This window comes from Vigna unguiculata, chromosome 3, assembly GCF_004118075.2.
Source record: "Vigna unguiculata cultivar IT97K-499-35 chromosome 3, ASM411807v1, whole genome shotgun sequence".
Lineage (NCBI taxonomy): Eukaryota > Viridiplantae > Streptophyta > Magnoliopsida > Fabales > Fabaceae > Vigna > Vigna unguiculata.
In genome coordinates, this window is record NC_040281.1 from 2,831,433 (window position 1) to 2,856,587 (window position 25,155).

Sequence of the window (25,155 nt, forward strand, 5' to 3'; positions counted from 1 at the left end):
ATTAGCATAATTAAAAAAAATATACAACAAAATGATTGTTTTTTTATTAGGAAAAAATACATAAAAAATTTAAAATTACATTTTTGTTTGGAGAAACTATTCTGTGAGTAATATCACTTATATATAGATTCATTCACAAGGTGGCATCATCTAACTAAATTATTAATTATACTCATATTAGCCAAATGTATTTAATAATACATGAACACCACATATATATGTTGGCACAAACAATGATGATATATATCTCATGAGGAATTATTTTAATTTCCCCAGTTTGATCTAGAATCTATATGTTTTTTTTTTTTAATTCTATCAAAATTTTATTTGCAGAGAGAAAGAACAGTGTGAATGCAAATTTTATGATAGATTACTACTTTTTTTTTCTCACAATAATAAATTAGAAGAGACATTGTTTCCACGAAATGAAGAATGGTAAATAAAGCTTAGATGCTGCTGATCTGAATAAAATAAAGAGTGAAGTTCTGAGTTTTCATGCAGAAACCCGTGAGAGATTTTTTTGTTTGACTTTTACTAATGTAAAAGATTAGGACGCAAGTGTGAACGATGGTGCTTCATAGAGAAATTAAGAAGTAACTTAATCACTGTTGGGCACAGCACCCAAATCAGAATCTTTGGTTTTTCTAATACAAATCAATATATAAATTTCAATTAGTCGGTTCAAATTATAAATTCCTTTGCATAACCAACTTTTAGGTCTTACGTAAAACTGAAACGAAAACCAACGTGGGCCTCCTCGTTCTCTTTTTTTTCTCTATTATTGTCTGTGGTCGGAAAGCGAGTGAGGCTTTTGTTGTATAAATAGGTAGCTATAGTGCAGCAGAAAAACTGGCACTGCTACCATATATCTTGGAATCAAATAATCAAGGAAGGAAAAAAGAGACATTCTTAATGGGAAGCACAAAAGTGGAATCCTACTTTGTCTTCATGAGCTATGATCCTGAATACGAGAGACTTCGAACTCTTGGGTTCTCTTTTTTCACCACTTCTCATCCTTTCTTTCATCATAGTAGTAACAATATATATATAATCTCACTTCATGCTTTTGTTGTTGGTGGTAGAACAAAGAGAGGGGCACAGGAGCTTGATTTGTACCTTAGTACAAAACATGATGAGGTCTTAGCAAGTACTCTAGAGCCAGGAACCTACAACAAAACATCTTCTTTGGTCATTGTTGATGGTTTTGCAGTAGAAATTACCCAGGATCAGGTAATATAATTCCCTTCCTATGTTTTTTCTTTTTAATGTATTTCTAGCATCTAATAATGTTGGTCCTTCTGTGTTAATTTGCCAACATTTTCAAACAGGCTAATGAACTCAGATCTGCAAAAGGAGTGAGGGTTGTGGAGAAAAATGAAGAGCTGGTGTAGTGCATATATCAGTGTTTTGAGGGAAAAGAACTCCATGGTTATTGCTTCATCGAGTTCTCTACTGTCTCTTGTTCAAAGTTTCTCATTTGTGTAATTTGCAACGAAGATGAAAACTCTCTAGGCAACTTTATGTGTTAGTGGAAATTAACTGAGGTAGATTTGATTTTCGTGTGCATGTTTTCAGTCTTCGAAATAACGCAAATAGTTTGTGATTATTATCGGAAGGATAATGATATATTCACAACTAAATGCTACATGCTTCCTTAACCAATAAATATATTATCGAAATAAAAATTGTATTTTGACTCTCATTCTTTTACTTTCATTTTTTATTTTTTAATGTGACTTAGTATGGATCATTGATTCTTCAAAAAAAAAAAATAATACGCTAAATCACACTAAATCACATCAAAAATTAAAAATGTGAATCAAAATATAAAAATCATAGTATCATTTTCTTATCAAAATACTCTATGACATTCTAGGAAAAATATGATGTATCTGACGGGAAAACTCATTTAAACACATTTAAGGTAATATGATGAATATTCTACCATATTCTATAACTAAATAATGATATTGTAATACTTATTTAAATTTACAGTGTCATGATACAAATAAGTCTCTTACCATTACAAAAAAAGCACTCGTGATATAGACACACGAGCTACAAAACCTCAAAGACCATTTTATCACATTATATCTTCTTGTACAGAAACATCTATAATGTTGATGATATATTAGATTCATATAGTATGCGTACAAAAAATAAACAGAATAGAAATTAGTTGAGTAATGTACAAATATAAAAGAACCTGTGTTTTCTTAAAGATTGAGTTGTACATAGTGTTAAATTTACTTGTACCATATAGTTATCGATTAAGGAAGCATGTAACGTGTTTCTTTATGAAGAAAAGGAAACAAATTTCCCCTTCCATCTAAGTTGTTGATGTGAGCCAAAGGAGAAAAAATTTCCTTCCATTCATCGGGTCAAAAGAAATCAAGACTTTCCATTGTCTTTTGAAAATTATTTACGGGACAAAAAAAGGTGGGTTGAGAATCAAATGTAAATCTAAATTTTAGATCGGATAAAAAAAAGAATGCTGAGCAATATATATGATGGGTTTATGTATATTTTTTACATATGGGTTATGATTTATAGTCATGGTCATTGAGAGATTGTGGTTCCATGTGATTATATAACATTAGTTTTACACATATAAGACATTTGACACCACTTTTATACTAAAACCTTAAGGCAATGTTGTTATGGGTCTTTATTCTTATATAGGGTTTAACTTTGTCATGATGGGTTGTGATTATATGACATTAGTCTTACACATATAAGGCATTTGACACCACTTTTACACCAAAATCTTAAGGCAATATTGTTATGGGTCTTTATTTTTATACATTGTTTAACTTTATCTTTTCTATCCAATGTGAAACTTTTAACTCACACTTAGACTATTTCCAACAATATAAGATAAACAATCCACAAATCAATTGTTTTATAAAATTTTAAGATGAAGATAGTGTTATTTTCTTATGTGGATTCATTTAGGACTCATCATCGGTATATTTGTTTCCTTAGTAAATCTCTTCTATGGATAGATTTGTCTCTGATTTCAAAGTCGATTAAAATTGAAACTAGGCTAATCAATCACTTTTTTTTTTAACATTGGGACTAATGTTATATAAAGTCTACTCCAGGAATGATAACTTCTGAAACGTAAAACGTGAACAACTTATTCTCCTTTATTATCTTTGATTTACTCTTCCAAACACACATTACACAAATTGGTTAACTAAACATGTTTGGAGGTAACCTGTTTTAATGACTTTAATAAGATTACAAAATATAAGTGGAGTCTCTCATGTTGAATACCACATGTGAAATTTGAATTGCTATAATTTGATTACTTTTTACGTAATAATAGATAAATTTTGGGTTAAATATGTTTTTGATCCCTTAACTTTCAATGAATTTTAAAATTAGTTCATTTTAAAATTTTGGACCAATTTAGTTTTTCATATTTCGAAATAAGTGAATTTAGTCCTTTTAATCAAATTTTGTTAAGTTTATTTGACATTTCAAGTGCGTTTGATAATAATATTTAACTTAATATTAAAGCAAAAATGTGTCAAACAGTATAAACAATTCAAATACAATCCTGAAATGCATACGAAACATTAAATAAACCTAACAAAATTTGATTAAAAGGACTAGATCAATGCATCTCGAAAGATGAATGATTAAATTGGTCAAAAGTTTCAAAATAGACTAATTCCAAAATTCACTGAAAGTTAAGGGACAAAAACATATTTAACCAAAAAAATTTCGATAAGTTTCTTACTGGAGGTTTTCTTCATCTTTTTTATATAATTTCTCTGCCACCTTCCGTGTTCATCTCTTATAACTTTAGGACACTAATTCTTTTAGTTATAACAAACAAATTATTAATTCAAGTGGTATTCACCTCGATTCTATTAAATAATTTTTGATTTTTAAATTTCTAAATTAATTAGTATAAATAAAAAAATTTGAAAACTAATCAAACATATAATTTGAAACATTAATGCAAATATATATGGAGAAGTGTATAATGGAAGGAAGAAGAAAAAGAAAAGTAGAAATGCAAGTTTGGAAGAGTGGAGTAATATTGGTAATGGTAGCTAGTTATGGTAAAGAAAGAGTACGGCCTAGTGTCATAATTTGATTCCTATTTTCACCAAAGTTCAGAACAAAGCCTGGTCAAAGGGTTATATCATTCACATGCACGCATCACAAACCATACGATTTTTATTTTTGGTCTTCTTACAAAGTCTTTTGGTCACAGGTCATTCATTCATTGTCCATCCACAACAAAAATAATCACGACTTCATTTTTTACCATTTAAAGTTAACTTTATGTCTTTACTTTTATTATGATAAAAATCTAAATATAATTAAAGTAAGAAAAAAAAAGGTAAGGCTATCAAAATATGGGTTGACTCAGGATTGAACTAAAAAATCTGGGTTGAATTCGGATTATTTTTTATGAGTTAAAAATTTTGTAGTTTAACTTGATTCATTATTCGATTAAGTTCTCTCACTTTCGAATATTTTATTTTTAATATATATATATATATATATATATATATTCTAATATATTAAAAATGGATTAACTTAATTTATTTTTTATAATATTAGAATTAAATTGTTCACTTAATTCTCTAAATATATTATTATAAAGATATATATAATTTTATAAACAAATAAATTAAACATTCAAATTATTTAGACATTATTAAACAATATTATAGTATTTAAAAATATCAAATTACAAATATTTATAATTATAAATAGTAAGTAATTATAGTAAAAAACTTATATAATGTTGTAAAAAAATTAATAAAATGTTGTTATTGGTGGTTACGAATTAACTCATATTTAACTCTGCTCAAACATGTTTAATTCGTAGGTTAAGTGAGTTAGATTCAATTCAATCCACATTTTAAAAAGAATGTAAAAAAATAATAAAATATTGTTGTTGGTAAGATACAGGTCAATCCATCTTCAACTTGACTCAAACCTGGTTAACCTGAATATTAAGTGAGCTGGATTCAGTTCAACGCATATTTAAAAGAACAAAAATTTTTCAATCCATTCTGTGATAAACCGAGTTGAGTCATAAATAAGAATCTATTTTGACATCTATAGAAAAAAGTGTTAAATAAATAGAAGATAAAAATAAACAAGTTAAACGAGTTGTAAAGAAAGAAAATATATAAACACAAGATTATACATTAAACTCACTATGCATTGATAGAAGTTAGTTAGTTTAAATAAAGATAGAAAAATGAGTGTTGGTAGGGGTCCCTTACATGAATAGTGGTAGGTTAGTGAGAGAATGACCCATGTAAGGCAAGCGTAGCAGAATCTTGTATTTGTGTAGCATTTCCTGCAAGTACAGGGCACTAGGGGGACAAGGGCGTGCACCTACAACCACACTCTCACTTTATTGCGTTTCAACATTCAAATCTTTTTCAAGACCTCAAATCTTGAACTCAACATCATCCTTCTAAGTGCTAGCAAAATCAATTTCAATCCAAAAAATAATTAACTCTCGCTTTATTTTATGTTGCCCCCATGAATTCAAATGGCTCCTATTTGTAAAAGGGTGAAAAAAACAAACATTGATTTCCCTTAAAATCTAATAGGTTTTTGGAGGAGAGTCACGAGTTAGATTTGGTATCCATATAAATTTTTTTAAGATATCACTCTAAACTCAACATTCAAAATAATAAATGTATCGGTATTTTTAGTTATATATTGTTTATCTCACTTATTTTTACAAGATTGAGACTTGACTATAAAGAATACTTAAACTTTAGGATTTTTTTTATCCACGTATGTGGTTCAAACCGTCACAAGATAAAACACAAACTCTGATTGTTTGGTTTTTTAAGAGAATACATAAGATAAATTCAACACCAAATAAATGTGAATAATTCCATATAAAAAATAAAAAAACATCATTTTTCTATTCAAATCATTAAAATAATGCGTTGATGACCCTTTTACTTACTTTATATATATATATATATATATATATATATATATATATATATATATATCCTCTTGTTTATTTTTATCTCACGTAAAACTTTTAATTTACCTTAAATCATTTTTCACTTATCTTAAATCTCTTGCTTATTAACGAGAGTTTCAGAGTCTATAATATTCTTATTTAATTCTCTCCATAAAAAAATGTATACTTAAGATATTTTTTTCCTTGAGTTTTGAACGAGACTTTATAAGGCGATCAGTGGTTTTGAAAATAAGATAAATAGTTCATTGAAAAAGGTATAGAAAAGTGTAAAGCGACCACAAGTTGCTTAAATCTAATTTGTCTTCAATTTTATGTATCATTAACGAATTAGTTTTAGTGGTATATGTTTAGAGCTTTTAGCAATAGATGGGCCAAAAATGAAATTTACTAAAATGAGGGTGAAACAAAATATAATAAAATATTTACTCCGTCCTTTGAATGTTGTGATGATGAAATAAAATATATATATTTTTTTATTTCATTGTCGTCGTATTTCTATGTTACCTATGTTCTAAAAATTCTAAATTATTTACCTCTTGTTCAGAAATTACAGAAAAAAAGAAGCTGAAAAGGCATTGTACAAACATGTGGTAGGCTGGGTGAGAGAAAACAAGCACCAAGAACTCAAGAAATTAAAAAGGGAAAAGAGAGTAATCTTGGTGAGAGAAAATATCGTAGCACAGCAAAAGGCTTTCGAAAAAAAAGTTAAGGTGATGAAAATATTTATTCACTTCAATTTTTAAATTAAATATTAAATATGTTTTTAGTTAATAAAGTTGAATAACAATTAAAATTAAAATTAAAAAATAAATTTTAAGTTTAATTGAACTTACTAATTTGTAAAATGATATATATATATATATATATATATATATATATATATATATATATATATATATATATATTCTAAATTGATTCTATTAATTTACGTAGGACTTCTAACTTAACATGTCAAATCGGTTCAAACAACTTAAACAATATTTTAAAATACGTTTCACACGTTAAATAATTAATATAACTTTGAGTTACATGATTATATTTATTTATAAAATTTGAGAAGTTTAAAACAAAGTTGAATCTCAATTTGATATCTATTTTTAATCCTTTAAATTACTTTAAATTATGTAAAACTTGTACACATACTAAAACACAAGCCAATTCTGACTTTTGTTGTGGGAGAAGTTCCATGCAAGAACATGAATGAAGAAAGATGAAAAAAAATCAAAGATGGTATCTGTTTTTGTGTGTTGAATAATGTCTGTTTACAGAAAAAGGTGAGCATGAAAACAGAGGAAAGAACTTGGGTATGAATGTGTGAAGTTGAGAAACAAGTTGAGTAAATAGCAACAAGAAGAAAGGTGATAGATAGATAAGTCCTTAACTTGTGATACACATGCATAAGGAGTAGCTTACTTACTCCTCCCCCAGGGGCCTCTGTTTGGACCCAAATGGTTACAACACATTTGGATGATTCAAAGGAGAAGCCCTTGAGGGAGAGTCAACAAACAACCCCTTCATTCTCTTCTTATTTCCTTCAAGGCTTCTCAGAAACCCCTTTTATAATGCAAAAAACAGAAGCTGTGAAAGAATGTTGTGGTTGACTTTTATTATGTGGGACCTCCATATCTTAGCACTTAAAAGTTTTTGTGTGAAGATAAGAACAAGAAAGAAAGAAGACACTGATTAAACCATGCATGAGAATAATGAATAAGATAGGATTGGCCTTAGAAACGAAGAAGGGTAGAAACACAGAATATATCAGCTTGCAATGCATTCCTCAAAAGCATCTTATAATACAATTCATCTTTGACATTCCAACCTGTCTTGTCTCCATTTTCCTGTTTCCAAACTCCTCTTTCACGTCTAATTTTTGTGCACTTTGGCTAATCTTTAAATTACAAGGACATCAATCAATTATTCATTCATTTAGTACAAAAAATCAGCATTAACCAATCGATTCGATTTCTAACATCATAAAATTATATAATTTCAGACTCCGAATATCACACCCATGATTGTTTCAAAACCAGATATTCTTATAACAAAAAATTCCGAAATTAATCGTTAAAATATGAATGAAGTGCCATAAAGTGTAAGTTCTCTATCTGCAAATGTTGCTATATTGAAATAATGAGAAATTAAACCCCAACCTACACTTAAAGGCGTAAATTACTATTCTCTTATGATTAACTTTCTTCTTGAATTTGATAACTTCTAATCTTTTGCTTATATATAAATTGATTTACTCATAACAAAATTAGTATCATTGAAGTTGGAAATTCAACCGATAAATATTTTCTAAAGTTATAAATAAAATAGTTAAATAAAACTATTTAGCATTTTTTTTTGTTATATTTAAAAAAAAAAAAGATAAAGCTTTCCAAAACACGGAAGTACAGTGCAATCTACATTTGGCGGGAAAATTAGTATTTAATAGTGTAGACAGTTAAATTTCGCGGGGTTAGGGTTGCAAGACACAAGTGGTTTCTGATTCACTGGTGGATTTCTCTGTTACCAAGGCATGGATTTGTCACGACCTGCAAAACGCCATCGTCAGAACAAAGACGGTGAGAGTGAAGCACTGACGTTGTCGCCGGTGGTTATCTTCGCTCACGGTGCTGGTACTCCTTCGTCTTCTGATTGGATGCAAAGGTTACTCTATTAATAAAATTGAAAAAAGGGTTAAATCTTATTCTAAGTGTTATTATTAAAGATGCATCTCCATTTTTTTTTTATAGATGGAAGAATATGTTAAAAGAGGCACTGCAAGCTGTTGATGTTGTCACTTTTGACTATCCTTGTGAGTTTGTTTCTTCTGTATTGCATTATTTTTACTGCCATTAAAACACGCTTAAACCTAAAGCAAAAATTTACTAGTACAAATTATCACTGCTCATAACGTTATTGACTCTGTTTTTTTTTTTTTTTCTAATTTGTTTTTGTATATAAATTTGTGACCTGTGAGTGATCTCTAGTGGAGTGAACCTCCTAATGATTGTGTTGTGTGAACTCTGAAGTGACTTTAATGTGTTTGTCACTCGCTAGACATGTCTGGAAAAAAGAGGGCTCCTCCTAAGGCTGAAAAACTTGTGGAGTTTCACTCAAACATTGTCAAGGAAACCGCAACTAAGTACCCTGGTCATCCCGTGGTACTTGCAGGCAAATCAATGGGTTCAAGGTAGGTTCTACTATATCTTTTATTGAAATGTACATGTTGGAATTGTCGGTTAGAGGAATTGAGGAACACGTAATGAAGACTTTAATAATATTTTCTGAGTGTTGTGATCTGCTACAATGTGACGATGTTGTTCATAAGATCTGGCACTTAGCCTCACCAAATAATAACTAAACAGTGATGCATACATGATATATTAGGAAATATGGGAACTAGAAAAACGAAGAAATCGTAAGAGATCAACTAAAAAATACATTAAAAATATTCTGAGATATCTTTCAGATGTTGGACATATATTTTTGCCTGAGGATGTCCCATTATGATGATTGGTGTCAAGTTATTTGCGATTTGATGGATCTTGCAATTTTTTGATTGTAGAGTTGGTTGCATGGTGGCAAGCATGGAAGACATTAATGTTTCTGCTGTAGTATGCTTGGGCTACCCATTAAAGGTTTGATGTTCCTTTTTAGACTTCATGCCAATCTTTTTCACTACAGTATAAACTGATTGCGTATGGTTTTTTTCTCCTTTTGCCTTGGGGGTAGTAAGAGTACAGAATAAGGTTTCCAACTATTTGTCTATCTTAGGGTATTCTCCTTGCTTCATTTTATATTTTCTACATAATCCAAAATCCACTTATTCCTTTTTGTTGTCATGAATCTGTACTGTTGTGAATATGCCCCGTTCATAAGGCATTTTTCTTACTATGTCATTTTGGTCTTACGCTAACCATCTTAAATAAAATTGATCAATTTAGTTGATGAAATTGTCCTCCATGGAGCATGTGATGTAGAACTCTGAATCCAATAACCTTTACTATGCTATTCCTTTGAATATTTTCCTTTTCTTTCCTTTCTGGCATGCTGTATCCATTTGCACTTTTCATACTCAGTTTTCTATTTGAGCAATTGTTGGTATGTGTCAAGAGCAAGCTGTTACGATAGCCTACATTAATTGTAAATTTTTTATTTATTGCGTTTTAATTAGTTGAGATTTTGTTTTAATATTAGGAAGATTGTAATAAGAATAAAATCCCGTAGTTATAGGGATTTATTCTTTCTAAGTATATGGTCTGTTACATATGTATATGTTTAAATAGGTCAATTGACCTAATAATCATCAATAAGGAATAAAGCAATTATTCCCTTCTGTTTGCAAGATGGTATCAGAGCTCCTGATCCTAGGAGTCTCTGACCGTATCCCAAAACAGTGAATCGCAGTTGTCACTGTTGCGCAGTCTTTACCCATTCTGTTTCACCGCTGCCTCTGTTTTTTCTTTTTTTTCCCACTGCAGCCTTCAACGCTGTTTTTATTTATTACTGCAGCCCATTGCTGCATCTTCAAGCAGTCTTCATCACTCTGCGATTGTCTTCCTGCAGCCTTCATTGCTGCACTTTATTTTTCCCATTCCTTTATTCTTGCTGCTATGGCTGAGGCAGTGAATTCTATCCCTGATTCAGGTGACAAATTCGTCCCTAATAATGGAGAATTGCAGAATATTCACTCTGCATACAGATTCAACGGAAAGAACTATCTTAAGTGGTCCCAACTTACACGAACCATATTAAAAGGCAAAGGCAAGGGCAGTCATCTTACAGAAAATCCTCCTAGTGAAACAGAAACTAGATTCAGATCATGGGAAGAAGAAGATTCAATGATTATGGCGTGGCTTTGGAATTCTATGATACCTGAGATTAGTGACACGTGTATGTTTCTAAACTCAGCCAAAGAGATTTGGGAGGCAGTCGAACAAACCTACTCAAAGGCTAAGGATGCTGCCCAAATATATGAAGTGAAGGTAAAAACTGTGGGAGCTAAACAAGGCAATAAATCTGTCACAGAATATGCTAATCAGCTCAAGTCCTTGTGGATGGAATTGGATCATTATCGTGTGATAAAAGCAAAGTGTTCAGAGGATTCAGTTCTACTCAATGAGTATATTGAGCAAGACCGTGTATATGATTTCCTGGTGGGCCTAAATCCTGAATATGATCAGGTTCGGATTCAAATTCTAGGCAAAGAAAGAGTTCCAAGTCTGAATGAAGTCATAGCCATTATCCGAAGTGAGGAAAGTAGAAGAAATCTGATGTTGGAAATTCCTACTGCTGAGAGTACCGCAATGAAGGTAGAAGATGGAGCGGCAATGGTGGTTAACCAAAAGAAGAATATTTTTCCAGCAGGGGAAAAGAAACAAGAAGAAGTGTGGTGTTCTTATTGCAAGAAACCACGTCACACAAAGGAGAAGTGTTGGAAACTAAATGGGAAACCACCAAACCGAGAATGGGGCAGCCAAAGATTTCATACCCAAAAGAGGGGAGGCCAAGGACAAGTAAATTTTGTAATCGGACAGAATGAAGAGATGGGGCAACTGAATCACGAAGAAATAGAAAGAGTAAGATCCTTTCTAAGTAAGATGGACAAGTCTACAGGTATGTGTACCTTGATACATTCTGGTAAGATTCCATATTCTCTTGGCTTTAATGTTTCAGATACAAACTTTTCACACTCGTGGATATTAGATTCAGGAGCCACAGACCATATGACACCTCTACCTATATATTTTTCCACCTACTCACCCTGTCCTAGCAATAAAAAAATTTCTACAGCTGATGGAACGCTTATAACTGCAGCTGGACAGGGAGAGATCCACATAAACCCATCCCTCACGTTAAAAAATGTCCTTCATGTTCCTAAATTATCCACTAACCTCATTTCTATTCAAAAACTTACAAAGGATCTCTGTTGTACTGCTATATTTGACAGCAATATGTGTATTTTACAGGACAGGAACTCGGGGAGGACGATTGGACGTGCTAAAGAATGGAATGGTCTCTATTACATAGAAAATCCCAATTTGTCTACCAAAAGTCACTCTCTTGTTACAGAATCTGCCATGACCGATAAAGAAAAAATTCATCTTCACCATTGTCGGATGGGGCATCCTTCATTTCAAATTGTAAAAACTATCTTTCCCTCTTTATTTAAAAACATAGATATAGGGAGTATGTGTTGTGAAGTTTGCGAGTTAGCCAAACATAGACGTCTCCCTTTTCCTATTAATAATAAATTGAGTGATCAACCTTTTTCTCTTGTTCATACTGATGTCTGGGGTCCTGCGAATATTCCAACTTTTTCAGGTGCTAAATGGTTTTTAACTTTTATTGATGATTGTACTAGAGTTACTTGGATTTTTTTATTAAAACACAAATCTGAAGTCAGTTCCATGTGTATAAATTTTGTCTCAATGATCAAAACTCAATTTGGTGTCACCATTAAGAAAATCAGATCTGATAACGCCAAGGACTATTTTAACATAACTTTAAATTCTTTTTGTCAAAAAGAAGGTATTATTCATGAGTCTTCGTGCGTTCACACACCTCAACAAAATGGGGTGGCTGAGAGGAAAAATGGGCATCTTCTAAATCATACCAGAGCCCTTCTTTTTCAAAATCATGTCCCGAAAAATTTTTGGGGGGAAGCTATTCTCACTGCCACATACCTAATCAATCGTTTACCCTCAAAACTTCTAAATTTACAAAGTCCTATGCAGGTCCTGTCCTCATTCTATCCCCACATAGAGTCCTCAAACAAACTTCAACCTAGAATATTTGGGTGTATAGCTTTTGTCCATGTTCACAATAATGAAAGGGGAAAACTTGATCCTAGAGCTGTCAAGTGTGTTTTTGTAGGTTACTCAAACACACAAAAGGGTTATAGATGTTACCACCCTATATCTAGAAAATTTTATGTGTCTAGAGATGTTACCTTTCATGAACATAAAAGTTATTTTGAGGAATCTCATCTTCAGGGGAAGAGTATAACAAAGGAAGATGAACCATTAAGGGAAGATGAGCTTCTAATATTCTCAAGACCTGAAATTAATCCTGGTGTGGTGAACATGGACAGACCTGAAAATAGTCCAACTCAACCTGAAATTGAAATACAACCAGAGACCGAAACTACTATCACCAAAACTCAACCTGAGATTGAACCTCAACAAATTGAAAGCCAATCTGAAACTGAGATTACTAATGGTAGAAAAATTGGGAAAAATTTGGTGTATTCAAGGAGAAAAACGAGGTCCATTCCAGCTTCTAGTCATGTTCAAGAATCCAATCCGGTACCACTATATGAGGTAACATCTACTAGTCCTGTAAATTTGTTTAATGAATGTGATGCTGGAATTTTGGAAACCTCAAAAGTACAGCAAGAAAACCTTAGCCTACCCAATGAGCTTGACCTACCTATTGCTCTTAGAAAGGAAACCAGAACATGCACTAAAAAACCTGTTTATCCTTTATCAAATTTTCTATCCTTCACACAGTTCTCTCCTACCCATAAAACTTTCCTTACAAATCTGAATAACATATCCACACCATCTTCTGTATCTGAAGCATTATCTAATAGAAAATGGAAACAAGCCATGGATGTTGAAATGGAAGCGCTGAACAAAAATAAGACCTGGAAGCTTGTTATCTTACCTAGAGGGAAAAAGGCAATAGGGTGCAAATGGGTATTTACTGTGAAGTATAAAGCAGATGGAACAGTTGAACGATACAAGGCGAGGTTAGTGGCTAAAGGATTCACACAGACGTATGGAGTGGATTACTTGGAAACTTTTGCTCCGGTTGCAAAAATGAATACGGTCAGAGTCATATTATCATTAGCAGTGAATAATGGTTGGGACTTACAACAATTTGATGTAAAGAATGCATTCCTACACGGAGATCTTGAAGAGGAAATTTATATGGAGTTACCCCCAGGTTATGATGAAATGGCAGTCTCAGGAACTGTATGCAAGCTAGAAAAGGCCTTATATGGATTAAAGCAATCTCCTAGAGCATGGTTCGGTAGATTTTCTAATGTGATGACAAGTTTGGGTTATAAACAGAGTCAGGGAGACCATACTCTTTTTTTCAAACACTCAGTTTCAGGGGAAGTAACTATCTTGCTGGTTTATGTAGATGATATTATTGTAACCGGAGATGACAAGAGAGAGCAGCAGAAGTTGAGTGAATGTCTTGCAGCAGAATTTGAAATAAAGATACTAGGAAAACTCAAGTATTTTTTGGGAATTGAAGTAGCCTACTCTAAGAAAGGAATCTTCATTTCTCAACAAAAATATGTTACAGATTTGCTTAAGGAAACCGGCAGAACGGCGTGTAAACCAGCAAACACTCCGATCGATCCGAATATGAAATTAGGAAGTATGGAAGAGGATGTGGCTGTGGATAAAGGAATGTATCAAAGACTTGTAGGCAGGCTCATCTACTTATCCCATACCAGGCCAGACATTGCTTTTGCTGTCAGCCTAGTAAGTCAATTTATGCACCAACCAAAAGAGGCACATTTGCATGCTGTATTCAGAATTATTCAGTATCTAAAAGGCACTCCAGGCAGAGGGATTTTGTTCAGAAAAAACCAAAGCCTAAGTATTGAATCATACACTGATGCAGACTATGCTGGGTCAATTGTGGACCGGAGATCAACCACTGGATATTGCACATTTCTTGGTGGAAATTTGGTGACTTGGAGAAGTAAGAAGCAGAATGTCGTGGCAAGATCAAGTGCCGAAGCAGAATTTAGAGCCATGGCTCAAGGAATATGTGAACTTCTATGGCTAAAGATCATCCTAGATGATCTGAAGATAAGATGGGAGAAACCTATGAAATTATACTGTGACAATAAATCTGCGATTAGTATAGCTCATAATCCAGTACAACATGATAGGACTAAACATGTTGAAGTGGATAGGCACTTTATTAAGGAAAAATTGGAAAGTGGGTTGATTTGTACTCCTTTTGTATCTACACAAGATCAACTTGCAGATATCCTTACTAAAGGTCTACACAATATTATGTTTGAAGATATTGTATCCAAGTTGGGAATGGAAAATATTTATTCACCAGCTTGAGGGGGAGTGTCAAGAGCAAGCTGTTACGATAGCCTACATTAATTGTAAATTTTTTATTTATTGCGTTTTAATTAGTTGAGATTTTGTTTTAATATTAGGAAGATTGTAATAAGAATAAAATCCCGTAGTTATAGGGATTTATTCTTTCTAAGTATATGGTCTGTTACATATGTATATGTTTAAATAGGTCAATTGACCTAATAATCATCAATAAGGAATAAAGCAATTATTCCCTTCTGTTTGCAAGAGTATGCCACATTTGTGACATTATAGCTGGTGTGTTGGTTTTCTGTGGGTGTTTTGGTAAAACAGTGAGACCATTAGAACTAAAGTACAGATTTAAAATATCATAACTAAGAATCACATTAGTTTAGTTGCCAATATTGCAGGGAATCAATGGTGCAGTTAGAGATGAAACATTGTTACAGCTAACAATTCCTACAATGTTTGTACAGGTAGTTTTTTCTTTTCTAGTTTGTCATTAACCATTGTTGTATGGTATAATCTGTTCGGTGCACAGAAATTGTTTATGTTATCCTAATTAACCTTGTGTGTGCGTTTATAATTATGTGTCTTGTGCAGGGCAGCAAGGATGGTCTCTGTCCACTTGAGAAGTTAGAAGCCACTCGGAAGAAAATGAAAGCACCCAACGACCTGCATGTCATCGATGGTGGTGACCACTCTTTCAAAATTGGTAAGAAGCACCTGCAAGCAAGCAATTCCTCCCAAGATGAAGCTGAAGAGGCTGCTGTGCAGGCCATTGCTGCTTTCATTTCTAGGTCTCTTGAAGGATGAAGAACGCCCCTACATTTGCTACTTTTTGAGGATATCAAGGTTGTATATACGGATTGTTGTATTTTTCATGGTAGTAATATAGGTCTTGTTCTTGTGGGTGGGCGGTAACTATATTTTGGGGAATTTGGCCTTTTTCTTTTTCACTTAGCAGAATACATATATCAATTCATGGCTGTTGGAATTGATTAACCTATTATGACTGTTAGTTTAACTAAATGCAGCTTTATTTATATGTATACTATTGCGTGTTTGGATAGGCCTTTTCATCTTGGAAAATCACGTTTATTGCCATGACTGTTCTTTGGAAGTGTGTTTGGTATCCCATCGTGGTGTGCATTAAATGCAATATTGGCGTCAAAATTAGTTTTAAGAAGCGGAAACTCTATCTTTTATGGACGAGCATCAATTTTTACCCAATGAAATATAGAACATGCACTTGGAGTAATTCCATGGTGGGAATCATAAGAACTGATTGACTCCAATGAAACACGATTTTGTTAAAAACTAGATGCTTGAGTATTGTTGGGTAGATTTTATTTTTGCCTCAACCTTGGTTTGACAGTTAACTAGAAGTGATTAAAAGTAGTTTTTGCATTCGGATGAAAACTGTAAACTAAATTTTATAACAAGCTTGTTCTCATGATGAAAAATTTTAAACGTAAATCACTTCACTTGAAAATCGGTTTCATTCAAAATTGATTTTGCAAATGTTCATCCAAACCATGTGGGGTTGGTTTGCGTGAAAATTTTTAAACCATTGTTCTGTTGTCTAACAGATGTTTTTACAATGAAGAAGAAAGTTCCGGCTGATCATTGCGGAATTGACAAAAATATCAAAGATATTAGTAGTACGCCAGTATTTAAGATTATACCTATAAGCATTCATGGTATGAAAATCACTTGCAACATAAATTTTTTGAACATAAACTAGTTCACTTAAATAGGCTCTTAACTAAAAGAAAATTTGCAAAATTAATTCTGCTCACAATTTTACAAACAATAATCCAAATACGTACTAGGTAACGAAGGTACTGTTCGGTCCTGTGCTGGACATACCAGTATTAACTTATTAACTTCAACGTATATTATTTATCATTTATCACAAGATACACACAACCAAGTGACCTTGGAATTTATTTCTCCCAACTATTTGGGGCGTGAACAGTATCATCAAACACAAACACACTTATTATCTGTAAAGATGTTATTTCCTTTCGTTGAACAAGCTTTGTTTAGTTGCGTCCTGTTTGCAGCTTCTCGTTTCATCATTTCTGCAGGCGCAATAAAAAACAGAGAAGTCAGAGTCATCGATGAAATAAAAAAAAACTTGCTCTAACCAACGTATATGCATTCAATGTAAAACATTTTCATTTCCATGTGATGATTTTTTAGGATAAACTTGAGTACTCATGTGTATTTAAGTGCACATAGTCACCTTCGTCTTTGGGCACTTGTTACACTTCTCATCATCACTTTCACTGTCACTGCTGCTGCTGCTACCGCTGTTTTTGCCTCCTTCAGTGTTGTTATAGCGAGACATGCCATTCTTAATCCTCCGGAACAAGTTCATATCCTTCTTGTTGTTGCTGAGCTCTCCATTCTTCTTGGCAGGAGCCCCAAAACATGTAGTGGTACCATAAGGATAAAAGTCCTCGTCGGTATGGGTGATTTGTGCTTGAACCATGGTCACCGTGATCTGGGTTTTGGAGACCCCATGTTTTTTGTCTTGTTGAATCTGGGTCTGGCCATAGTGGTGAGTCTCTGTTTTGGTGCCATTGTGGCCTTGCGACTCAACCTGAGTTTGGCTGTAGCATTGAAGTTGATTTTGGTTGCTTCCATGACGACCATGGTGCCCTTTGAAAGCCTTGCTTGTTATCTCAGATAACTTCTGCCCAAACGAGCTGTGTTGGCTTTTGGGTTGGCAAACTTCAATTGCAGTGTTATTGGGTTTGGGTTGGCAAGCTTCACCTGCAACAACATTATTGGTTTTGAGGGGGCATTTTTGTTGGTTAACTTCACTTGCAGTGTTATTGGATTTGTGTGGACATTTTTGTTGGCTAACTCCAGTAGTTGCAGTGTTATTTTGTTTGTGTGGACATTTTGGTTGGGTAGCTTCAACTGTGGCATTGGGTTTCACACACTGAGCAGAGGCCATTGCAATGGTTGGAGTTGCTCAGATGTGATTTGTTTGTTTTGTTTTGTTGCATGGTGGCGTATATAAGGACCTTATACTCCATAGTGGAGAAATAAAATAACAATTCATTTGTGCTTTCTTGAAATATGGTCTGAAAGTAATGTAGGGTTATCATTTTATGATGAAACAGAAATGGAACTTATTCTCTGCGTCCTTCCACAACATATCATAAAATAAACTAAGTGAAAGAACCTAATTTCATGGCATTGGCAGCACCACAGATCTCACTGCCATGTTGATTAAGTTCCCACTCAATGTGTGGACCAAGAATTCTAGAAAAGAAAAGCAAATGTGGCATTTTCGGTTTTGGCGAACAACTCATATAGCATATAGCAAGAGTAGTTTATAAAGGCATTTATAAGTTTCCTTCAAATGTATAAGTTAAAGATGATTCCATAAGTTTTTTGTATGGATTGTCAGAATCAAATCTTAATTAATGCCTCCTCAAGGTCTCAACACCAAATTTTGTCTGAATAATAAAAATACAATAAAAAAATTAATATAATATAATTAAGATGAACGAATGAGAGAACGTTAAACAAATATATACAAAAAGAGAAAAATTTAGATTAGGGAAATTTGAAAATACAAAAATATAAAATTATTGACAAAAATATTAATTTGAGGAAAATAAAGTATATACATTTTTAAATAAAAAGATTTTCTTTAATTTCACAAAATTCTAAAAGTGTTTTATTATGGGGAGTGTAGGAAGATATTATAGGGAGCGTAGTGAATAGGGCTTATGGTATTCGGTTTTTCTGGAGCTCCAACCTTTTTTAAAAATTTCTAAATAACTCTTGATTTTTTATTAGGTAAAAACTAAATTTTCTTTCTCTCTTTTTATTTATCCATCCACCGGTACTTATCCTCTCACATTTTACTTTTTTTAATTTTTTTATATAATATATTAAGAAAAATTAAATAAAAGAATTAAACAATTAAATAATTAAAATAATATATATATATATATATATATTATTTTTTAATTATTTTATTTCTGTATTATTGAATTTTGTTATTTTTAAATTTTATTTATTTTTTAAAATACACTAGATAAAAATAAAATTAAAAAAAAATAATATATATATATATATATATATATATATATTTTTTTTTTTGAAAGTCGATAATCATGTTAATCGGATTTTGAAATTCATTAATCATCTTCTATGAAGTATCAATATTTCAATTTGAGTCAAGTATCCGTGTCACTGCATATCTATATCTGTTATTTTAGGATACTTTATTGATACTTATTAATGAAGTATCTAGTCAAAAAAATATTATTATTTTTACGAAGACAATAATTTATAATTTTTATGTTGACAACTTTGATACATATAATTTTAATTTGGATTCAGAGGATAACAATCATATATTTATTATCATGTTCTTAAGAATCAATAAACACTTTTCAATAGATATATATCAAATATCGTATCCTACTATTCTCAAAATAAATATATCGACGTATCGAATATATGTCATATTTTATACACGTTTCGTATTTATATATCATAGATTATTTTAATCAGATTTCAAAATTCAGTAATTTTTTAACCGAATTTTGAAATTCTATAATTTCCGTAATTTGTATTTCAAAATCTAATATTTACTTAAATCGGATTTCGTAATTCCGTATTTCTGTAGACATATTTTCTTCTCTAAACTTTGAGAAAAGTGTGAGAGGGGTGAGTATTGATGGGTGAATAAATATAAGAAGAGAGATTTAAAAAAAATTGAAAAAAATAGGGGTGGCCAAGAAAATTTGGAGGACCAAGAAACCCCGGTTTCAGTTGCAAAGCCCAACCCAGAAGAAAAAGAAGAAAAGGTTTTATAACATACAAATAAACTTAGGGCAGAAGGAAGAGAGAGCATCCCCGTCGGAGAGTGTGAAGAATGGAGAGCATTCTGGCCAAGTATCGAGAAGAGGCAAGCAGAATTTATTGGGAAACTGTCCTACCGAGAATCACTCACACTCAAACTCCAACAACAAACCCATTGGTAGAAAGGTTCCAAAATATGCAAATAACAACAGTGTTACCTGAAGAACCAGCAAGAAGAGTACCTCAATTCATAGGGGCAACTGGGATAAACGACTTCCAAGACGACCACTTCGCCACAAGGGCTGCAATGCGCTTCCATCAACTTGATCCCTCAGAAATATGCAGATTAGGAGAAACTCTCTTTCTGAACCTTGCTGCAGGTATTTCTAAATATGACATCGGTCTAATTTTTATGTTGGCCTTTCAGTTACAAGCACCTGGTACCGGACAAACACAAAGGTTGTTCCCGCCCATAGATGTCATCCCCAACCCTAATGACACCGAGTACCATTGACTAGACAAAACACCGATGATAAAACGTGCGGGACATGTAACTGCAATAATGGAGAGTGGTAGTGTGTATGAAAATGCCAGAGCCTATTCATACATGGCGTGCTCTCTTTTGAAGCTCTTCACTCGGTCTGTTCAGAATTATTCCAACTCCCTCAATCACACAAGGGCAAGTTATCGGAAGTTTTACGGCACTGACTTTCCTATTCATCAAATTGTAATCCCAGCCAAAGCAGCAGAGGCCATCCATTTTTAGTTTTCTACATCTGAATTCTTCAAGTTCACTCTATACAGATTTCTTTACAACGCTAACACAAGCGAAAGAGTAAGCCCAGTGCAGAGCTTTCTTTACGACAAACACTTGGCATACACTGGTATGCATTCTGTTCCTTTTGCGTTTACGATCTGTGAGACCTTCCGATGTACTCCTTTCCGATTACTCTCAACAGTGTATGCAACGAGATTTGAACAAGAGATAGAAGCTCTGCACTGCATCTTCGACATGGTAGACCGAGCAGATGATAAGTATAAGAGACAGATGTGGAAGTATGCACGAATCTTCGGCACTAGTTTTTTCTCTGCTTTGCAAACAAAAAAATGTCCCAAGTTTGCATTTATCTTAGCATCCATACTGAAGCGAGAAAATCCTGCAGCCAACTCCCATATCTTAGAGATTAAACAGTTTGAAGAAATCCCTGTTGAGGGTAGACAAAAAATAGAGGATGGGTGTAAGGTCCTGGTACAAGTTCTCAGGAAGGAGAGGCCACTTCTTCTGTCTCTAAATAAGTTTTATGTTTCTGTCTCTATTAGTTACAGTTTCAGAGGAGACTTTATTAGTTAATTCCGGTTGGATGTTACTTTTAAATATTTGGTTTTCCCTTTCCTTATATTTTCGTAATGCATATTTTGTCTTTATGTCATTTGTGTTGGTTTTCATGATGGCCTCTGATTATATTGTTGAATTATTAAATCCTAAGGTAGAAAACAACTGTCAAACAGAGAATTTTTGTGGCTATAATGCACTTGTGAAATTTCCTATTTATAGGGAAAAAAGTGTTTAAACATATTAAAAAAATACTAAAGAACATTTTTATCTTTTCGTATTGTTTTTAATATATGTGGAATATAAGTTTTCATATTAATAAAAATAGTTGTGAGATTTGTAATTGTCTTTTGCTCATTTATACTTTTGTGTTAGTCCTGTTCTTCGTAACTTCAGTTCATAACATATAATCTGTCTTTTCTGTGAATGTTTGAACAACTTAAGGTTGGATAGCTACTTTCTTTTAAAGTATTTTGTCATTAAAAATGTTATTTTTGTATATGTAAAAAACAAAATTAAAGATAAAATAGTAGATATATAGAGTGTGTGTAAAGATGATTGAGTGTTAAAATAATATTACCCTATTCAATTAGACATAGAAACAAAGAATTTAACACCAAACAGTTTTATTCATATAGGAGGGTCGATCTTACATCATACACTACATGCAATTATTTTGAACATGTCTCAATCTCAGACTTGCACCATAGCCAAAGTACACAGCTTTATTTCCATCAAATACATTATTGATCTTTATTTTTAAGTATCTTTTATTTAGCTTCATCTTCTCTGCTAGCTTTCTTCAATGATCACACACATTGACCCTCTGTGATACTCAACTTCAGTCCTGCATGTATCAGAAATCAAGTTAACTGAGTGCATCACAATATATATATATATGCATTGTGTAAACGTTACTTGCCTTCCGCTTGCGGCAGTTTTCATTGTCACTCTCACTGTCACTGCTACTACTGCTGCTACCATCGTGTTCTGAGAGACGATCCTTGATATTCTGCACCAGACCTTTCTTGTGCCCCCTCTTATTGTTGGTCTGTGTTTTGGTGCAACTGCATTGTGTTTCAGTTTTGGTGGTTGAGTGGCCTGAATGGGAAAGCACTTTGGTTTGGGAGGTGCATTGGGTGGTGTGTGTGACCTCATTGGAGTGGCTATGGTGTCCTTTGAAGAAACCAGAAACCTTCTGACCAAACGAGGTGTGCTGGTTTTTCTGTTGGCAGGTTTGTTCGCAGGTTTTGTGGCACTGTGCGGAGGCCATTGATGGAAAAGTGTGGTGTTTCTTAGGAACTTGTTTGGTTTGTTTGTTTGTTTGTGATGCTTTGCAAGGTTTGAGAGTGAGTAGGTGTTATATAGAGGAAGACATGCATTGATTTTTGTTCAACCGTGCCTTCAATTTAGAGATAGATCGATACTGTTCCATCTATGAACAAACATGGAATCTGCTTTTTCTCGGTGGGGCTAAGAATACTGCAATTTTTTGTATCATATTCTATCATTTTATCACCTTTTTTTGGCATTTTTCTCCACCGAATATGTACCAAATTAATTTCGATCAGAGGATCAAGAAAATAGAGCAGAGCCATGGCATCTAATATATATTATTTAAATTGTACTCACTCTGTTTTCTTTTTCTTTTTATTATCTTTCATCCTCTTGATTTGTATAAGAAAATTAATATATATATATATATATATATATATATATATTTTTTTTTTTTTTTTCTGTTAGTATATATGAATTTCACTCGAGTTTCTCAATGGTTTTTGTCAAAAAAAGTTATTAATTATTTTAGTATATTTTTTTCATCTAAGTATTCGAAATCAATTTCATTCGCATGAAGGACAGGTTACTATAAAATTCTCTTGATTATTAAATCAGATGAATTCAGATTAATATAAGGTAAAGAAAAAACTTAAAGGCATGGGCAATGAAGATGATTGATTCTCATTTGGTCAATATAATTTGTCATGTATATGCATTTTCATTACTTAAATACACAAGTTGTAAATATACCATGTCTAACGTATATAATCGCTTTTAGAAAAATTCTCTTTAATACTTTTTTTATTTTTTTAACTTTTTGTATTTGTGTGTATCTCAGAAATACTTTTCAAAAATCACGAAAAATGTTGTTAAAAGACATTTTCCTTTACTATCAAGTGTGGGCTATATTATGTTTTGTGGGGGAAAAAAAAGAAAAAAAAAAGAATATCGTATGAGAGGATGCATAGATCAATTTATGAAATCTAGTTTTTATAAAGCAGAAGATAAATGTATATTTTATATAACTAAATATTATGATAAATATTCATAAAAAAACCTACTATAAATAATCATTTTGTAAATATAAATTATGTAATAGTTAAATTAATAATAAATTACATTTTCAAATATTTAGTTTATATTTCACTTTATTGTGCAATAAAAAAACATTTTTTAGATTAATGATAAACGATTTACATTCCAATACAACTAAAGGTTAAGAAAATCTTATATTTAAAAAAACTCCAAAAATATAATTCTTCAAAGTGTTCTCGTTGGATATCATTATTCCAATATTTGTATATTGTGATTACCCTTTGAGACTTGTAGCAGTTGTCTCACCAATGCATGCAACAAAAATGTTACCACTTTAAATTGAAAGAAGATTCTTCCAAACACCAATGCAATATATTATCTAAACAAGATAAATTATATTATCCTACAAATAAATCCAATAACTCAATTTTTAACTGGTCTTTTATTAATAAAAATCAATATGGAACTTGAAAGTAGTGTATATGTGTAACATACTAGTTCCATGATGGAAAGAGCTAAAAAAAACTTAGTTTTGACATCTAAAAAGAATTGTAAGAAGAAATATTTTATGTAAAAAACATATTTTTATTGTGTTAAAATTAAAATGTATGTACTGGAATTCTTATGTATTATTTAAAATTAAAAGAAAAAGTAAATTCTGATAAAAAAATAGTGCAGCTTCTATTTGTGAAAACTTTTGAACACTAAATTATCAAGAGTTCAACTTTCAATTATGGACTTTGTGATTCTAATAATTAATAATTTGGCAGCTAGAATGTGTAGATCCTTTTATTCAAAGTCTATAATAATGAAACATTCAAATGTTGACTTTAAGGAACACAAAGCAAATAAGGATAAGAAATTGCTTTGAAATAGCAACAAAAAGTAACAGAAAGCAAATGCTAACAACAATTAGAGGTTGATGTTTGTGTTTGAATTCCGAAGTTACTCGAGTAACCTGCAGTATGTGAGAATCAAAGCACAATTTATAACTGCAGGTTTTTTAGTTTAGTCTATTTAATGCACAAGCTAATATTATTATTAACATAGAATAAGATAAACAATTTCTAAATATATAAATTGAATAATATTATTGATTATAAATCATAAATAAAGCCTGAAATAGAAATACATACAACAACTTCAAACTCCCATAAAAACACATTCCCTCCTCAAACCCCACCACTGCAAATAAGGAGAGAAAATTTACATAAACTCATTATCTTGCAAAATCTTAGGAAAGAAAAACAAGCCCCAAAAGCTGCTAAAAAGGTTAAAAAATAGAATAAAGGATTAGATTTTAGAAAAATGATAATTTTAAAGAAGTAAAAGATAAAATATTAAATTGTCTGTTTTATAATATTTGTAATATAACTTAAAATGCAATTGGCATCTTTTATGAACTTTAAGTCTCTTCTCTATTACTCATAAAAAGACATCTTATATTTAACTTGTAAAAAACAGGAACTACCCGCAATCTAACAGTTTTTTTTAGGTTATTTTTTCCTAATTTCTAAAAATATATTTTTTTTCAAATATTTTCTTATCTTAATTATGAAGCCTTTTGGTAGAAAATTTGAGGAACCATCTTTATTAAAAATGAAATCAAACATAAT

At 32.0% G+C, this 25,155-nt stretch overlaps 5 protein-coding genes across 5 annotated transcripts; 3 read left to right on the forward strand and 2 right to left on the reverse strand.

Moving 5' to 3' along the window:
- The first annotated feature begins 809 nt into the window (after window positions 1–809).
- Window positions 810–1,691, forward strand: LOC114179645 (subtilisin-like protease SBT2.4). Its single transcript, XM_028066058.1, has 3 exons — window positions 810–989; window positions 1,083–1,230; window positions 1,329–1,691. The coding sequence occupies exons 1-3, from the start codon at window positions 913–915 to the stop codon at window positions 1,389–1,391; spliced, it is 288 nt and encodes a 95-aa protein (XP_027921859.1). The 5' UTR covers window positions 810–912; the 3' UTR covers window positions 1,392–1,691.
- Window positions 1,692–8,447: 6,756 nt separating this feature from the next.
- Window positions 8,448–16,122, forward strand: LOC114176119 (KAT8 regulatory NSL complex subunit 3). Its single transcript, XM_028061056.1, has 6 exons — window positions 8,448–8,638; window positions 8,725–8,786; window positions 9,032–9,164; window positions 9,540–9,612; window positions 15,465–15,530; window positions 15,658–16,122. The coding sequence occupies exons 1-6, from the start codon at window positions 8,508–8,510 to the stop codon at window positions 15,868–15,870; spliced, it is 678 nt and encodes a 225-aa protein (XP_027916857.1). The 5' UTR covers window positions 8,448–8,507; the 3' UTR covers window positions 15,871–16,122.
- Window positions 16,123–16,858: 736 nt separating this feature from the next.
- Window positions 16,859–18,078, reverse strand: LOC114176052. The gene is made up of 2 exons (XM_028060957.1): window positions 17,306–18,078; window positions 16,859–17,141 (listed from the first exon to the last, which is right to left on the reverse strand). The coding sequence occupies exons 1-2, from the start codon at window positions 18,023–18,025 to the stop codon at window positions 17,136–17,138; spliced, it is 726 nt and encodes a 241-aa protein (XP_027916758.1). The 5' UTR covers window positions 18,026–18,078; the 3' UTR covers window positions 16,859–17,135.
- Window positions 18,079–20,455: 2,377 nt separating this feature from the next.
- Window positions 20,456–21,425, forward strand: LOC114178299. Its single transcript, XM_028064125.1, has 2 exons — window positions 20,456–20,572; window positions 20,660–21,425. The coding sequence occupies exons 1-2, from the start codon at window positions 20,456–20,458 to the stop codon at window positions 21,242–21,244; spliced, it is 702 nt and encodes a 233-aa protein (XP_027919926.1). The 3' UTR covers window positions 21,245–21,425.
- Window positions 21,426–21,833: 408 nt separating this feature from the next.
- On the reverse strand, window positions 21,834–22,587 carry LOC114176438. The gene is made up of 2 exons (XM_028061480.1): window positions 22,149–22,587; window positions 21,834–22,073 (listed from the first exon to the last, which is right to left on the reverse strand). The coding sequence occupies exons 1-2, from the start codon at window positions 22,497–22,499 to the stop codon at window positions 22,068–22,070; spliced, it is 357 nt and encodes a 118-aa protein (XP_027917281.1). The 5' UTR covers window positions 22,500–22,587; the 3' UTR covers window positions 21,834–22,067.
- Window positions 22,588–25,155: the final 2,568 nt, after the last annotated feature.

What these genes read in the sequence shown, in the direction of transcription:
- LOC114176438 (XM_028061480.1), bottom strand. Translation starts at nt 22,499, where the DNA reads ATGGCCTCCGCACAGTGCCACAAAACCTGCGAACAAACCTGCCAACAG.
- LOC114179645 (XM_028066058.1), top strand. Translation starts at nt 913, where the DNA reads ATGGGAAGCACAAAAGTGGAATCCTACTTTGTCTTCATGAGCTATGAT. An exon ending in GAGAGACTTCGAACTCTTGG is followed by an intron (nt 990 to 1,082) that starts GTTCTCTTTTTT and finishes TGTTGGTGGTAG; the next exon opens with AACAAAGAGAGGGGCACAGG. An exon ending in TAGAAATTACCCAGGATCAG is followed by an intron (nt 1,231 to 1,328) that starts GTAATATAATTC and finishes ATTTTCAAACAG; the next exon opens with GCTAATGAACTCAGATCTGC.
- LOC114176119 (XM_028061056.1), top strand. Translation starts at nt 8,508, where the DNA reads ATGGATTTGTCACGACCTGCAAAACGCCATCGTCAGAACAAAGACGGT. An exon ending in TCTTCTGATTGGATGCAAAG is followed by an intron (nt 8,639 to 8,724) that starts GTTACTCTATTA and finishes TTTTTTTTATAG; the next exon opens with ATGGAAGAATATGTTAAAAG. An exon ending in GGCAAATCAATGGGTTCAAG is followed by an intron (nt 9,165 to 9,539) that starts GTAGGTTCTACT and finishes TTTTGATTGTAG; the next exon opens with AGTTGGTTGCATGGTGGCAA.
- LOC114178299 (XM_028064125.1), top strand. Translation starts at nt 20,456, where the DNA reads ATGGAGAGTGGTAGTGTGTATGAAAATGCCAGAGCCTATTCATACATG. An exon ending in ACTCCCTCAATCACACAAGG is followed by an intron (nt 20,573 to 20,659) that starts GCAAGTTATCGG and finishes ATCCATTTTTAG; the next exon opens with TTTTCTACATCTGAATTCTT.
- LOC114176052 (XM_028060957.1), bottom strand. Translation starts at nt 18,025, where the DNA reads ATGGCCTCTGCTCAGTGTGTGAAACCCAATGCCACAGTTGAAGCTACC.